Here is a 16,990-nt window from a genome sequence, read left to right on the forward strand (position 1 = left end):
AAACCATCATTCTCAGCCAACTGACACAAGAAAAAAACCCAAACACTACATGTTCTTCTTCACAAGCAGATGTTGAATAATGAGAACACATGGACACAGGGAGCAGAAAATCACACACTGGGGCCTGTCAGGGGGTGGGGGGCTAGGGAAGGGATAGCAGGGGGTGGGGGAATAAGGGAGGGATAGCATTAGGAAAAATACCTAAGGTAGATGACAGGGTGATGGATGCAGCAAACCACCATGGCACTTGTATACATATGTAACAAACCTGCACATTCTGCACATGTACCCCAGAACTTAAAGTATAATAATAAAAAAAGAATAAATAAATGAAGTCATATTATAGCCCTCTTCTGCTCAAAACTGTCCTCTAACTCTTCATCCCACTCTGAGCAAAGGTCAGATCCAACCCCAAGCCCCTCAAGCCCACCTGCTCTGGCCATACCTCTGACCTCATCTAGTTTCTCTCTTTCCAGCCCATCTGGCCTCCTTGCTCTTCTGGGAACACAGACAGCTCCCTGCCCTAGTGCATTTGCACCGGAGTTCCCCTGCCTGGAAAGAACTTCCCCAGACATCCTCATGTCCCTCAACTCTTTCCTCAAAGGTCACTTTTGCAACGAGGCACACACTGACCACTTTTGTACAACAGCCACCTTCCCTGTCCTCACTGCCCACATCCTGGATCACCTGCCTTATAGCACTTCTCGCCTTCTAGAACTTTCTTTCTTTTTTTTCCTTATTCTGCTTATAGTGTATCTATTGTCTGCCTCTTCCCACTAAAGCACATGCTCCACAAGGTAAGAAATTTTTCTGATTTTACTTCAGTGGTGTTCTGTTTCCCAGATGGAGAATCATTCTGTCCTATGTCTGGTTGACACCAAAGGTCAGTTGAATGAATGATCACTGTAGAGCACCTCCTATTCTAAGGACAGTATCTTCATTAACACAGACTCAGGCCAAGTGCTGTTTTGTGGCAGCTACAGCACAAGGTCCTCTCACACTGAATCGAGGCCACCTCTGCTTTTCTCAGCAGTGCTGCTTGTGTCCTCCCTCTGCCATCCCTCCTCTCACACCAACCCCCCTGCACGCGCGCACACACACACACACACACACACATTGCAGCACACAATCAGGTTTCTCTCTTCAGAAAAGAACAGTCCTTGATGATGGGTCCAATTTCACAAATAAATGTAAGTCTAAATTAGACTCTGCTTTATAGATTCATAAGTTGGGGTTGGAGCCAACACCAAGATCACTAGAACCAGGGCAAAAAGAGAGGGCAGGAGAGCAGAGCAGAAGAGGAGCCCTAGAAGGATGGCAGGAGTTGAATAGGTCTGAAAATGTGTCTCTTTATAGCACAGAGACTTCCGTGTGCAGGAGCCACCCTGGGAGATGTGTGAGCCTCTGTGGTCACAGCTCTTGTGGGACAAGTTTCCACTGAAGGGACAAGGACAGTGGAGAAGTGAAGCTGACCCAGCTGAGGACTGACCACATAAAGCCCATGATGGACTCAGCAGCAGCTGGACACAGGCCCCGCCCACACTCGGCTCCTCACAGCCTTCTCCATCCCCACCTGCAACAGGCTCAGCACAGGGAACATGCAGATTCTGGAAGGTTCTCAGGTCTTTATTTTCTCTCTCAAATTTTAAGAATTGACTTAATTAACTCATCAACCTCTCATGGCAAATATTTGAGAAAACAAATTCATACTCAGATTTTCATTTTCAGTAAGAAAGAGGTTGCAGCTCAGTGCTGCAGGAAGTTGAGACACAGATGGAGACACCCAGCCCCCCCTCTCTGGAAGAGGAGAGATGACTGGGGAGGGAACACAGGTCAGCGTGGGGACAGGGGTCATGGTGGACACGGGGTGGGCTGTCTTTCCACCTCCTCACATTGTGCTAACAGGGACGCAGACACATTCAGATGCTTTTGCAGAAAGAGGTGCCAGAGGCTCTTGAAGTCACAAAAGGGAGGGAGGAAGAAATCCTGCGTCTCAGTCCCATACATGGCAGCCGTCTCAGGCTACAGAAAACAACAGGTGTGGTCAGATTCAGGTCAGTCATGGTAAGTGATGACACTCTGAACAGTCCACCACACATTTGAAATGTCCCAATCAAAGACTCCCAAGTACCTAGTCTTTTCCCCTTGGCCACACCCCCCAGAATCTTACCTTAACAAGTTGTGAGAGACACATCAGAGCCCTGGGCACTGTCCCTGCCTGAGGTAAAACAAAACAGGACCTGGTCAGAGCCTGCAGGAGATGTGGGCCAGGAGGGATTATGGGGTGGGTGAGCTCCTCCACACTCCCACCCCCCACTTACATGCAGCCTGAGAGTAGCTCCCTCCTTTTATGCTAGTGGGAAGAAAATGTCCTGTGAGGGGACAGGGAGGAGGCAGGCTTTTAGAGAAGCCTCCTAAACTTGGAGGTGTCGGGGTCCGGCATGTCTGCCGGGGGACTACCGACCTGCGGTAGTCCCTGAGACCTCCAACGTAGATGTCTCGTTCAACCTGAGAGAGAGAGTGCACGGAAGAGAAAATATAGAAAAGCAGAGTCTGGAGGGCTGTGTGAAAATTATGGTCAAAACGCAGCAAATTTATTTTTGTGGGTTACAGCTTTTACACCTTTTTTCTTGTTTACATTTACTTTATCTCAGTAGAAAGGGGTAAACAGAAAGGAAATAGAAACTCCATAAAAAATAGTTATCAGCGGCTTGTGATACTGCTCAGAAAGCAGTTTAAGGGGGCTTGTGGTAGTAGTTTACATTTCAAAGATTTTACATTTCTAAGATACAATGGCACCCTTAAGGTGGCTGGTTAAACTTGTTTTTCACCAGGAGCTAAAACAAAGGCTTAGCTCCAGGGAAAATATGGGCAGAGGTCTCTGCTCCTCTTAGGCATCTCAATTGCAGTAAGTTTATTGCTTACACAGAGACTGATGGGGACATGGAAGCAGACAGCACAATGTCCTCATAAACTGCAGACCTTTGCTTTGCATTCTGTTGTTGCTTCAGTGACTCAGCTCCAGGCCCTTTGTCTCACTCGACAGCCCTCGAGGTGGGGAAATGCAGACAGGTCCAGCAGCCAAACTGGGGTGAGTCAACTAGCTGTCTTGAGCCCTTGGCGCGAACACTACATGGAGGCTCCAAGAAACTTTCCTCCAAGAAAAGTTTCTAGCCACAGTGACTGCAGACCCAGAGCAGAATCAGGAAACATGAGGACAGCAGGTGTGGGTCCAGGACCAACCACCCTCCTAAGGTCTGTCCTCAGCAGGGACCTTCCCCTGACTCATGAATGCTGGAATCAAGACCCCAACACCACAATCATCAAGGTGATACATCTGTCCTTCATTGTCACATGTGCTTCACAAAATACTAAGTACTAGCACAGAGGCCCCAGGCTGGGTCGGCCCATGTGTGGATGGTGCTTCCCAGTAATGAGGCAGGGGGCACTTCTACCTGGGGCTTGAAAGCTCCAGTGGGACAAAACCCAGATCCCATCCTTTCCCTACATGAGCTCTTCCTCCTCCACATCACAGCAGTGACCATAGCTCTGAGGACTACAGCTCCAAGGAAATCCAGGCCAGCAACGATGCCCACGATGGGGATGGTGGGCTGGGAAGATGGCTCTGGGAAAGGAGGGGAAAGTGAGGGGCCCTGACCCCAGGCCTCAGCCCTGACCCTGCTGAAGGGCTCCAGATGGGCTCCTGCTTTCCCTGAGAAGAGACATGACACCACCATCCCCCTCCTTACTCTGTCCCTCTTCTTACCCCACCTCAGGGTGAGGGGCTCCAACAGCCCCTCATGTTGCATATGGTACGTGTATCTCTGCTCTTCTCCAGAAGGCACCACCACAACCACCCACTTCTAGAAGGTTCTGTCCCCTGCTGGCCTGGTCTCCACAAGCTCTATGTTCTGAGTTTGGTCCTCCCCATCCGGCTGCCAGGTCAATGTGATCTCTGCAGGGTAGAAGCCCAGGGCCCAGCACCTCAGGGTGGCCTTGTGGATCACATGTGTTTCTGGGGGTCTGACGGGAAGAGTCAGAAAATTCAGGCACTTTGCATCTCTCATGGGCCACCCCAGCAGCTCCCATGTGACCGTCCTGAGAATGGGCAGGACACGTGGAGTGGAGAAGGGAGCACAGAACCCAGACACCAGCCTGGACACAGGCACCTGGGATAATCTCCTATTCCTTGGAAAGTTCTAGTCTCTGAGGGTGGAACAGCGACTTCTGGTCCTGACCTGAGTGGAGGCCAAGGGACTCAGAAAAGCTGGAATCAGACCTTCAAACACATTGAATGTGAGGCAGAGAACAAGGCCTGAGAGTAAAATCTCGGCGCCCAAGGCCGCTGCAAATGTCAAAGGGGACCTCTAATCAGTATTCCAGGTACTGTCTTCGCCTCCATTTCCTCAGAGGCATCATCCCTTAATGATCCTAGAGAGTAGAGGGGCCCTCGAGGAAACTCAGGAAAACTCATGTCATTCTCCATTCAAGGGAGGGCAATTATTCTAGCGCTGATCCCATTTTCCTTCGATCCTCGCCATCCTGGGAGATCTACAGGAGATGGGGAAGGCTCCCCACTGCCCCTGGTACGTGCGCGCTGCAGGGTCTCCTTCCCGTTCGCCAGGTATCTGCGGAGCCACTTCAGGTATTTGCCCTCCAGGTAGGCCCTGAGCCCCCTCCGCCCCATGGGCGGCCTCCAACTTGCGCTGGATAATCTGAACAGCCACGTCAGCAGCTGTCCAAGAGAGCAGGTTCTCCTTCAGGCGATGTAATCCTTGCCATCATAGGCAAGTTGTTAATACCCGCGGAGGAGGCGCCCATCAGGCCCCGGGTCGCAGTCACAGCTCATCCGGAAGGTGTGAGACCCTGGCCCCGCCCCCGCGGTCAGCACAGCCCACCAAGCCCCGCCCCCGCCCAGACCAACCCTCAGGGATTTGGGCCTAAATTGAAAAGGAAACCGGGTAAAGGCGTCTGGGGCTTTCCCGGGTCGAGCATCTGCGTGGGTCCCGCAGCCTCGGGTGGATCTCAAACTCGGGGCGACGTGGGCCGTGCGTGGGGGATGAGGAGGGCCGTGATCTGATCTGCTCCCAGGGCCGGGGTCACTACCGGCCTCGCTCTGGTTGTGGTAGCAGAGCAGGGTCCGCAGGTTCCCTCGGTGAGTCTGTGCGCTGGCCTTGAGAGTCAGTGTCTCCGGGTCCCAAGAATCCGGCCTTTCCTGTTCCATCCACGGCGCCCGCGGCTCCCATCTCGGACTCGCCGCGTCGCTGTGGAACCGCACGAACTGCGTGTGGTCCACGTAGCCCACCGAGATGAAGCAGGGCTCCCCGCTGCCGGCTGGGACTCGGCGGTGTAGAAATACCTCACGGATTGGGAGCCTGGAGGTGAGGAGGGGCTGAGACCCGCCGGACCCTCCTCCCGCTCGGCTCCTGGGGTCCTGCGCCCCCGCCAGGCGGGCCCCTTGCTCCTTCCCCAGAGACAGTTTCCCTCCGGACCCTGCACTCACCCGCCCAGGTCTGGATCAGGGCCAGGGCCCCAGAGAGCAGAAGGAGGAGGGTTCAGGGCGATGGAGGAGACCCCTTCCTCAGTGTCAGGAGAATCTGAGTCCCAGTGGGTGCGTGAGAACTTTAGAACCGGGACCGCGGCGACGCTGATTGGCTTCTCTAGAAAACCAATACCCAATGGGAGTGGTAACTGGAGATACTCGTGAGTATGCAGGAAGGACCCCACACAGCTTGGGAGAAGAAGTGAAATTCAGGGGAGTGGGGAATCGCCAACGAGGCACTTCCCCAATGCAGACACGGCCCCTTGGTGTCCCCGAGACCCTGAGATCAAAGCCGGGGACCAGGGACTTTTCCTGATCCCTCTTCTCCTACACCAAGCCTCTTTCTCACACTGTCTGCCTGAGTCCTGGCCAAGGGTCTGTCTGTGGAAACCGGGGAGAGACTCCCAGGCTGTGGCCAGCCCCTTCCCCTTCACTTCTCGTCCTGGAATCTCCGTCCCTGAACTGGACTTCCTGCCTCCCACTCCTTATCTCTCCCCTTGGACTCTTGTACGAGCAAACTCCCCACGGGGAACTTGATGCCAGTGAGTGAGCTGGTCCTGGGAGTGGCGGTGTAGAGACAGAAGTTTTCTCTTTAAACCTGGTGAAGCTTTGTCTGGAGTCACCAGATAGAGATTCTCCTAGAGACCAGCTGTGGACCTTAATCCTTTGATAAAAGCTTTCCCCATTTTCTCCTTTGCTGTTGAAAGGGAAAATAACTACTTCTATTCTGGATAACTTTTAACTAATCATCTTAAAACTCCAGTATGGAATATTTATCCATCAAGGAAAAATTGTGTTAAGTGCTTTTTATAAACTGATTCTTAAATATACGAGGTGGTTCAAAGCTGGCATTAAAATGCTATCTTTGTCCTTACAATTGTTTTATTGTTTAGATTATTATTTAGATTCTGGTGGAACTTTTTTGAGCCATTAATAAAAAATAGCAGAAATAACTGAAAATAGTTGCTTTAGGCTCATTCTACTGGTCATTTCAGTAAAGAATAATTGATCCAGAAATACCCCTGTGGGTATTTAAAGTATATAAAGTTTTATTATGATGAAAGAACAGTTTTCATTGGGAAGAGATTTTAAATTTGCATTTTCTTGTCTTTTTTTTTCTGTAGGAAGGAACTTGAAACCTTCAAATATAATGTTGTGTTAATTCTTCACTTTAAAGTAGTTGAGAGTTCATTGTTGTCAGATGTTCTCTCTTGATGATGATGAAAGAACTCATTTTAAAAATCAATTTACATAAAAATGTAAAACTTTGCTTAGTATTGTTTTTGTAGGTTTTGTTTAATTTGTTTTGTGGTTTTGATGTTCCCTCTAGCACTTGTACCCAGTGAGAGTTTCGGCTAATTATCTTTATAAGTGTTAGGAAGGTGCAGTGCTAACTTTGAGGTTGTTGAGAATCACAGTTTAAGAAGATTCTAGTTTCTCTTTTGCAGTCTGGGCCTCGTGGAAAGGGAGTGGTAACAAAGATCAAAGGGTGCCTCTGTAATTGACATTACAGTCACTCTTGAGAGGTTTTCAGTGCTGGGTCTGGCTCTGCTGCTGTGTTATGATTTTGGATGAGCCTCTTACCTTTTCCAGCACAGTTTCTCTCTCCATTCGTAAAATTAGAGGCTCAGATTAATTATATTCTGAGATTCCAAAAGCACCCAGCATTACTTTTTACTTTCAGGGAATGTTTGAAGGAGGGATGCTAGAGAATAATTCTTGGTCATTTTGACTCTTACTGGTCATGGAGAAACACTAGTGAAAAACACAAACTTTCCAGTAGCTCAAGGTCCTTCCAGTTTGCTATTTTTCAATTATTCACGAGCAATTAAGTAAGTAGAAATCCTGTTCTACAGAGACTCATTTCAATAACTGAAAAAAACTCTTTGAATCACTTAATAAATCACTTCTGATTTAGTTGTTTTATGTTTATTGTACTTCACATATAAACCAGCATTATCCTTTAGATTTACTGAATGATTAAAGATTTTCAAGAGTATCATTTGTGGTTGAATTATTTATGTGTCTGATCTGTTTGTGTTTAGAAAAAATGACAACTTCTCAAGATAAAAGATATAAAGGCTAATTTCTTCTGTAGCTATTATTGAACAGCCTTGTTTTGGCTGGATTTCTGTTTGATCTACTACAGCTATAGTAAATGATTAAGCTCATGGCTCATTTAACATTCATGGTAATGTTAAATGACCATGTGATATAATGTGTTGCCATGGCTGTCATTGTTCTTATTCAATTTGTAAACCACTACTTGTGTACATTTTTTTAAATCAGTGGTTTAAAATAAGATTTGAAATCCTTATAAAATTCTTTTTCCCTCTCATTCTTTTGGTTGACTAGTTTAATATCCTATATAACAGGAAGGGATGGAAAAACACAGTCACGTTAATATTACAAGACAGGCAGGGACACAGATTATGTAAAATGTCAGTTTTACTTGCATCTCAGTGCTGAGGCATACTTTTTTAGTATGACAATATTCAGGAAAAAGAAGAGAATAGCAGTTTATAAAAGGTTAGGTAGTGTTGTACATTACCCAATAGAATCATTCAATTTAGGCTGAAATATCTTGTGTATACACACATTCCCAATTATGTGCAAATACAGCAATTAGATCCACCCACAGACCAATTAAAGATCTCAAATGTGAACAAACCCTGAATTGAATGTTGCATTATGTCTAGATTTTTAGTATCAATGTTCATTCAAAATGGTTTCTTCGTTTTGTTAATTAATTTATTTGTTATTTTTTTGAGACAGAGTCTCACTCTGTCACCTAACCTGGAGTTCTGTGACCTGATCTTGGCTCACTGCAACCTCTGCCTCTCGGGTTCAAGAGAGTCTCCTGCCTCAGCCTCCTGAGTAGCTGGGATTACAGGTGCACAGTACCACACCTGGCTTATTTTTGTATTTTTAGTAGAGACAGTGACTCAGGTTGGGTGAGGTTACTGCCTTCTGTCTTCAAGGAGCTAAAGGACTGTGGAAAGCTTATAGGTTAGAACGGCAAATATATAATTTGAATACAATATAGAAATAATAGAAATAAGCACACTAAGGTGGGAATAACCAACCAGAGAGAGGACGTCACTTGATCTGAATGACAAGTACTCACTGGGCTGGAAAAGATAATAAAGACATTCCAGGAAGAGGAAAGAACAATTGTAAAGATGCAGATATGTTTATTTCAAGAATACAAGTTAAAATTTAATTTATTTATTAAAGGAGCCACAAATAATTTGCCGTGGCTGAAGCATATGGTGTGTGGGGTGAAGTGATGAGGGTTGAAGTTGGACAGAGAGGCAAGAAACAACTGGTACCCAGCCTTGAATGCCATGCACAGGAACTTGGACATTTCCCTTTTGGCCAGTGGTCTTCAGAGAGGAATGTGGGTATGAAAAACAGGAGCAGAGAGGAAACTGGAATTTTTATTTGCTTTTCATGTCATCCTTTTAAATGTCAATTTTGTGTATGTTGTGTAATAAATTAGAACATGAATTCATGTGTATGCTATGTGAATATACACATTTGGGGGTACATTTGCTTGTGGCAGGGGTGTATGATCAAAAAGAGCTCAGAGTATACTGTTGTAGCTGATAGAGTCTGGATAGGGAGTGGGATAACCTTGAGGGTTTCAATCTAGGTAGAAGGATCAGATTTGCATTTTAAAGCAAGTTTTCTGGAATCAAATAGGAGATACGTTAGAGAAGAGCAGGTCTAGACTAAGGTCAGTTGGGAAACGATAGATTTGAATTCAGGCAGTGCTATAATAGAAAGAGATTCAAGAAACTGAGTAGGGCCAAGGACTCTGGCTCATGCCTGTAATTTCAGCATTTTGGGTGGCCAAGGCAGCTGATCACAAGGCCAGGAGATCGAGACTATCCTGGCTAACACGTTGAAACCTGGCTCTACTAAAAATGCAAATAAATAAATAAATAAATAAGCTGCACGTGGTGGCACGCATCTGTAGTCCCAGCTACTCAGGAGGCTGAGGCAGGAGATTCACTTGAACACCAGAGGTGGAGGTTGCAGTGAGCCAAGATCGTGCCACTGAAATCCAGCCTTCCAGCCTGGGTGACAGAGACTCCATCTTCCACTCCAAAAAAAGAAAAAAAGAAACTGAGTAGAATAAAAAATCAGTAAACTATTTCTTTTTATTGCTGCATTAATATTTCGTTATATGAATACACTCCATTTTGTTTAGCCACTCACCAGCTGATGGACATTTGGATTGTTTCTGGGTTTTGCCTATTGTGAATAATGCTGCCTTAGACTTTCTTATGGAAGTCTTTGTGTTGACATATGTTTTTATTTATCTTGAGTATATAGCTAAGACTAGAATTTCTGGATCATATGACAAGTTTGTGTTTAACTTTCTGAGAAACTGCTAAACTGTTTTACAAAAATGGCTGTACCATTTTCCGTTCCTGGGGTCAGCAGTGTGTGAGGGCTGCAGTTTCTTTTTATCCTTGACAACACTAGTTAGCTCTTCTGTTTAGGTCTGTGATCTATTTTCAGTTAAGCCTTGTGTTTGTGCAAGTTCAAAGTCCACCTTCATTATTTTTTGACATATTGATATCCAGTTGTCTCAGGACCATTTTTTTTGGCAGACCTTGGAGCTCTAGGCTGCACTGTGCCCAAGTCTCCCTCACAAGCCTCAGAACTATTTTTTGATTCCCCATTGAATTGCTTTGGCACCTTTGTAGGAAACCAGTGATCATAATGTAAGAGTTTTTTTCTGAACGCTCAACTTTATTTTTTATTGCCAATGCCACACTGAGTTGACTGCTGTAGCTTCGTAGTAAAATTGAAATTGGGAGGTCTGAGTCCTCCAACCTAGTTCTTTTTAAAATTTGTTTGGCTATTTAAGGTCCTTTGTCTTTTCACATAAATTTTAGGATCATTTTGGCAATTTTAACAGAGAAAATAACCTACTGAGACTTTAATAGGGATGGTTGTGTTGCATGTATACATCAATTTGGGAAAAATTGTCATCTTAATGATATTGAGTCTTTCAATCCATGAACATAGAATGTATCCCTTTTTAAGTCATCTTCAGTTTTTCTAAGCAGTTTTGTTGTTTTCAATATATGAGTCTTCTTTTGTTGAATTTACTCCTTAATATTTCATTCTTACTGAGTGAATTTCATCTTGAGCATGTTAAATTTTCAGTAGCTATAAGACATTATAGGTGGAAGTGTCCAATGGGCTATTGAACCTCAGGAGAAAGAGCTGTGCTAGATTTGAGAATAGCCAGCATGTAGGTGGGAATGGAAGCCTGGTGTTGGATGAAGTTGCCCACGGAGAACAGGGCAGAATGAAAAAAGATGACAATGCATAAAAATCTAGGAAGCATGTTTCACCAGACAGGTACAAGAAGAGGTTGCTGCCCATAGTGGAGACCTAGAGGCAAAGGGGAAAATGCAGTAAGGAGAACATTTCAAGGACATGTTAAGAAGCGATGTCATATTGTTGTGGAGAAGACAAACTGAAATATTGCCTGAGAGCAAACTGATGATCTTAATAAGGACACTTTCGGCAGCATGGGTTTGTGTATGTGAGGGCTGGGGGTGGAAACCAGATGGCAGGGAATTGGAATGAGTGGACTGTACTGCCTTGTTCACCATTGTGACCCAGGTGCTTGGCACTTTGATGCTTATTACATATGTAAATGAATGAGGAAGTAGAAACAATGCTTTCGAAAGCTAAGGCTAAAAGATTGAAAGAAGGGTAGTTAGAGGAGACAGGTTGAAGGGAGGATTTTTTTTTTTTAATTTCGGGAGGAAGTTGAGTATATGTATGTGAAAAAGGAGCAAAAGCTGTAGAGAGGGAGAGGTTGAAGATACAGTGAGAGTGGCTGATGGATGGAGCTGTGATTCAGAGGGGACCAGTAGGAGTGGGATTTAGACCATACAGTTTTGAAAAAGGAAAAGATTGTGGAGAAGTATTTGTAACTACAGAATTGATGATTTAAGATACTTATTAAATATATATAGCATATTCCAAGCCACTGATTAGTGTTGCTGAATTTGAAAGAACCTTTAGGCTAATGCTACATTAAAAATGAGGTGGGGGAACATTTTAGATGCCTTGCGTGTTATGAAATGAACTATATTTTTAATTTTTATGTTACTACTTTGAAACAGCAAGATTTCATCTTTCTCTTGGTGTGTTACTAAAGCATCTCTGTACCTAGATGACAAATTCAGATGGATTTAGTGTATTTTCAGCCTTTCCTCCCCTCCATTTTGAGCTGCATTTGGTATGTTCCCAGACGGGTGCATACATCTTTGTACACTAGAGCCCCTGAGAGCTTGCATTTTGCTTTTATAGAGGCAGTAGATTCCAATGTTTGTCTGCTTAAGCCATCAGCAAAAAACTAACAGGCTTACTACAATTTCTTTGGAAGAAGCTGCTTCTGGCTTCAGCCTCACTTCCTTTGTTCTGCATCCCAGAAGATGCACGTTAGGGTAGCTGCCTGGTAACTGGAGGCTTCACTTGACCAGCACTGAGCTTCTGTTCACTCATTCAGGTCTCACATCCATGTCATCTCCAGGACTCACCAAATATAGTCAGAGGAATCCCTGTAGGTGGAACTTTATTTTATGTTTTTCCTTTGCTGCTTTCCTTTGAAATGTTTACTTCCATGCTTGGATACATGGCTGTATTTGCATGGTATGCAGATGACATACTGTTTAAAAGCAGAAATTAAATTTCAACTTGGCTTGAACCAACAAGGAGTACATTTTTATGAGAGCATTATTAGTTTCTTTCTATTACCACCAAGTAATAATTACTAAATTAATACCTAAAATAAGTTTAAAATGTTGCATGGAAATGTAGGACTTTTTTTCTTTATAATGTGTGTCTTCTCATGAATCACGTGAAATTCATCAAACTGACATTTTTTATGAAGCAATATTTATATTAAAAGATAAATATAAAATATCAGGAAAGTAATGCTAGTTATTTGAATAATGAGTCCAGTGCTGCTCCATAAAACTAATTCAGCATCTCTTGCTGCTAGCATGTTCATTTTTCAAGAGGCAGTTAATAGAGTTAAATATGTGAGCCATATCCAAAGATCGTATAAAGTTACAATTCATTCTCTGCTACTATATAGGTTCATCTAAAATGGCTGATTTTCAATATGGATTTTGAAAAATGTCATAATGCTTCATACAGGTTGAACATTTATGATTTTCATAATTTTATAGAACTTTAGTGTATTCCTCATTAGCCAGAGGCTGGGGTTTTAACGACATCTCTGCATGGTATTTATGTACATATTACTACATATACAGGGATATTGAAGTTGTGGAACTTACTGGAAAAATGCCTGAAAATTTAATCGTGCATTTTTTGGATGAGTAATTTATTGTCCTCTCCTTTGGGGGTAACTAAGGAATAATTTTTAATAGTTACTGCATTTTTTAAAACTCCCTGTTATTCCTTTAAGTTGGCATACATTATGGCTTATTATATACATCATGCCTTGTCTGGTAGAAGCCACTTCTCTTTAAATGGGGAAAAAAATGAAGTGCATGTTGTCTCTAATCTATCAATGTTACTCTGTTTTTAGTATTAGAAATTTGAATAAGGTATATCAAACTTAAAAGTTCCTTCTTTGTGTCCCTATTTCATGTCTGTATGTGTAGAACATAGCAAAACCCTTCAAGCTTAGACATATTAACAGAAGTAAAATGATAGCTCAGGAATTCATTAAATTGGAGCATTAATGGAATCAGATTCTAACTAGAGGTTTTACCACATTCTTGTTCATTAAGTGTTCAGGACCAGACTTATCAGTGAGAACTTTGGCATTTAGTTTTAAAGGATTTACTTCTAGGGAATGTATAATAAATGAGACATTTTCTCTTCTCTCAGTCATTATCTTAAATAGTGGTTCTAAGAGTAAAGATCTGCCTACAGGTATAATCTGATATTCAGTGTTGCTGTTTTAAATTATTCATCTAAGGAATTACTCATTGAAAATCTTGATTTCTTGGTAAATACTGGCAAGATTTTTGAGGTATCTCCTCATCTTTTTCTCATACATCAATATATGTAAGTGTATATTCATTTTTTCAAAAGCCAGTTTATATTTACGTAACAGTGTTTAAATAAAGTTAGTATCTATGTCCTGTAATACCAAAATATTTATATCCTGTCTGTTAATTGTAGCTCTAAGTTTATTTTTAAGAAGTAGTTGATTCTTTATTCTAATACCCTGTCTTAAGTTGTCATGCTGGGCATGACCTGAAATTCTCTAAGATGATGTTCTATATTGAAGGGGAACTGGCACTTTAACAGCATGCTTAGGTATTAAACTACATAAAAATAGAGCATCAAGTTTGGGGTTGTCATGCTTAATGTTACCTTTCTGGGATTTCTTGTAATGATTATAAACCACCATTGTATGGTCAATAATTATAGCAATAGAGTATTTTAGAAGTGAATCAGGACAACATTTTGTTGTCTATCATATGTGTTTGGTATCATGTATAAATATAGCTCTTCTGTTGTATTACCTTTTTGCTGGAACATGGTATAACTTGACAGCAAAAATTATACCTTTCAGAAAACTAAACTTTAAAACCACAAAAAAGAAATCTTTGAAAATTTTAGCTGTCAGGCTTAAAAAGAGAATGTTTGTTGAATTCATATGGAGCTTCATGATTTTGTCTTAGCTTTTTAGAGGTTTGTGCTGGAAAATAACCTGTGGGATCTTGTAGCTCTGCTGATAAAATTGTTGAAGGCAACTGATGAAGTTTGTACTTTCTCAGAAGATTGGTAGTTGCCTCATGGTTTTTTATAAACTTCTAGAGCAGGGGAGAAGTCAAATGGTCAAGTGAGCTGAGAAATTCTCACTCCGACTCTTTTGATGATATAGGATGCTGCTTCTTTCTGGCTACTTCCTGTTGAATAGAAGCAGAGTGAGGGAGAAGGGTCAGTTGGCTGGTGCCTCGGTTGGGAGTCGGACATGGGGTGAATTAGCATCCAGTTTACCGCCACCCTGGAAATTTCTCTCATGCAGGCCTATAAAAACCTGAGGGAAAAAGGGGATAGCATTAACAGAAGACAAACTATGATGATGGGAGTGATAATAGGGGTTAGCCAGGTTAGCATGGGGGATTGCCACCAGTTAAGAGGCCAGGGAGGTCCTCTTGGAGGCGATAGAGAGTGCTGACATTTTCTTCTACGAGGCCTGTTTCATTGATGTAATACAGCACTGCTCCTAAAGAAACAGACAGGTACCTCCTGAAGAAACAGACAGGGCCTTTGGTTCTGGAGAGTTACCTGGGCCAGTGACGTGATTTGTCAATGGAGGGAGGCCAGGGAGGCGGCCGATGCTTTGATAGCCACGCGAAGCTTATCCTCTAGTTAAGTGGCTGAGGTGACACTGTAGCCTAGGGCGCCATTACCCAGCTCGGCTGCCACCAGAGAGGATGCTAGAGAGAGACCAACGACCTTTGGGAGGAAGACTGCTCATCTGTCTTGGTGATTAGGGGAGGGTGGAAGGAGGGATAGAAGTTCGGCCTGTCCATATACCTCTAACTGCAGGACCAAGGTGACAGGCACGCAAGGGAAAGGGAAGGAGGCATTAATAATTTTAGATAAGGTTCCATTACACCAGAAATATCCTCTTGGTGGTGCGTAGAGGGAGGATTTTACCTTTACTGTGGTGTTATAGCTGGGACTGGAGCTGCTGGCTGTCTCATGGCAGAGAGAGAAATTTTGAGGGTGTACTTGGAACAAGGGGATATCTGTTAAGATGGTGCCGGGTCCCGTAGGTGATTGTGACAGATTGAACCCGGACCTGAGGGGAACTGCAGCTAAGGGGGGGTTGCTGAAAGAGGCACATAAAAAGCAGTTGGTGATATTCATATCTTTAGTTAAATTTAACATGTTGGCTCCCTGCTGTACTAGAGTCAACCAAGAGAAAGACTGAGAGGTGTTATCTGAGGGTTTGAATTGGTTAGTTAGGATGGCTTCATTTTACAGGATTGTATGGCTTACAGAACTGAGCTGTTCTATTGCTTTAGAGACAATGCGGGTATAGGACCGAAATATTAGCCATGTTCCCTGAGGGTGGCTCGAGGTATAATCTTCACAGACTTTACCAGACACTCCTGTATCCTAACGGCTGTGCCGGGGTCACGGATGTTGAGTGCTAAGGAACCATTGCTGAAGTGAGCGAGCATGTGGTTGGGACAGCTTGGAGGCTGTGGCTTGTGAATAACACAAGAGCTGTATGGGCACCCCCCATAGGTGGTGTTCCACCAATGACAGTAGTCCTTGGTTTGGTCATATAGAAAACACAGCCCGTGCCGAAAATGAAACTCATGGTTGCAACCGAGTATGGTGCTTTTATACGATGTGGGATGAGGATGGAGACAGTAGACTGAAAAGCTAACTGTTTGGCAGTTTGCCTGTGTAAGATTATGAGTCCTGGTGGTGGGGCCCTCAGTCCAGGATTGATGGTTTGAGCTCTTGGAGGAGAACGCTGTCACCCGGCTGGAGAGGTGCTGCCGGGTGGAGGTCCTCTGGTCCTGGAATGACAGGGAGAGTGCAGTTGGCGTGCTCACTGAGTACCTGGTGAAGGAGAGAGAGAAACGGGAGGTAGGAGGCCAGTGGAGGCGGTCATGCAGGGAGATTACAGGAAACCAGGAAAGGCCGGCCATACAGCAATTCGAAGGGGCTCAGGCCCGTTGGCCCCCATGGGGTGGCCTGGACCTGGGCGAGGGCAAGAGGTAGGAGTGTTCTTGGCTCACTTGCTCAGCCAAGGTTTCTAAGGAGCTCACAATGGAGGAGGCCACGCTGTCACTCCGAGGGGCTTGCTCAGCCAGGGTTTCTAAATGTCCACAATTGCTGATGGAGCTCTTGATGGTCGGGGAGGCCATGGGGGCATGCTGGGGGTCTGGATTAAAACTCTCTGGCTTCTTCTGCAGGCCACCATGTGAACTGGAAACTTGAGTTGATAGGGAACAGGTGGGATCCCCAGGAGCAAGGGACTGTAGTGTGTTAGTCGATTGCTTTTTTCCATCTAAAATAAGGTAGGTGGCCATGTTATAATCGAATAAGTTTTCTTTAACTGCCTTGGTGACATTCTCAGCCTGGCACCCCATGGCCACAAAAAGCTGGATGGTTTCAGCGTTTGGGTGGCCCAGGATTTACTCTTCATATGTTTTCGGCGGCAACTCCTGGCCATTGTTCACCCAAGAGTCCCTCATAATTTCTTCTACTGTGGGTCGCTTTTTGGGGTCTGACGTTAACAGTTTTTTCATTAGCCTTTTAAGGCCTTCTGAAAAGTAGTCAGGGCTAACATACTTTCCATATCTAATTATGGATTTGAGTGGCTCAGCACTCTCTGAGAAGAAGGGCAGAGTCGCAGACCCCATCTCGAACAAAGTGACGCCTAGGCTCCAAACATCC

General features: G+C 44.2%; 1 protein-coding gene across 1 annotated transcript; it reads right to left on the reverse strand.

The window, feature by feature from the left end:
- Window positions 1-2,575: 2,575 nt before the first annotated feature.
- On the reverse strand, window positions 2,576-16,683 carry LOC128931886 (uncharacterized). Its single transcript, XM_078370886.1, has 5 exons — window positions 16,330-16,683; window positions 15,679-15,786; window positions 14,564-14,603; window positions 5,504-5,660; window positions 2,576-5,375 (listed from the first exon to the last, which is right to left on the reverse strand). The coding sequence occupies exons 1-5, from the start codon at window positions 16,681-16,683 to the stop codon at window positions 4,796-4,798; spliced, it is 1,239 nt and encodes a 412-aa protein (XP_078227012.1). The 3' UTR covers window positions 2,576-4,795.
- Between the last annotated feature and the right edge of the window lie 307 nt (window positions 16,684-16,990).

This window comes from Callithrix jacchus, chromosome 4 (genome assembly GCF_049354715.1).
Source record: "Callithrix jacchus isolate 240 chromosome 4, calJac240_pri, whole genome shotgun sequence".
NCBI classification, from domain to species: domain Eukaryota; kingdom Metazoa; phylum Chordata; class Mammalia; order Primates; family Cebidae; genus Callithrix; species Callithrix jacchus.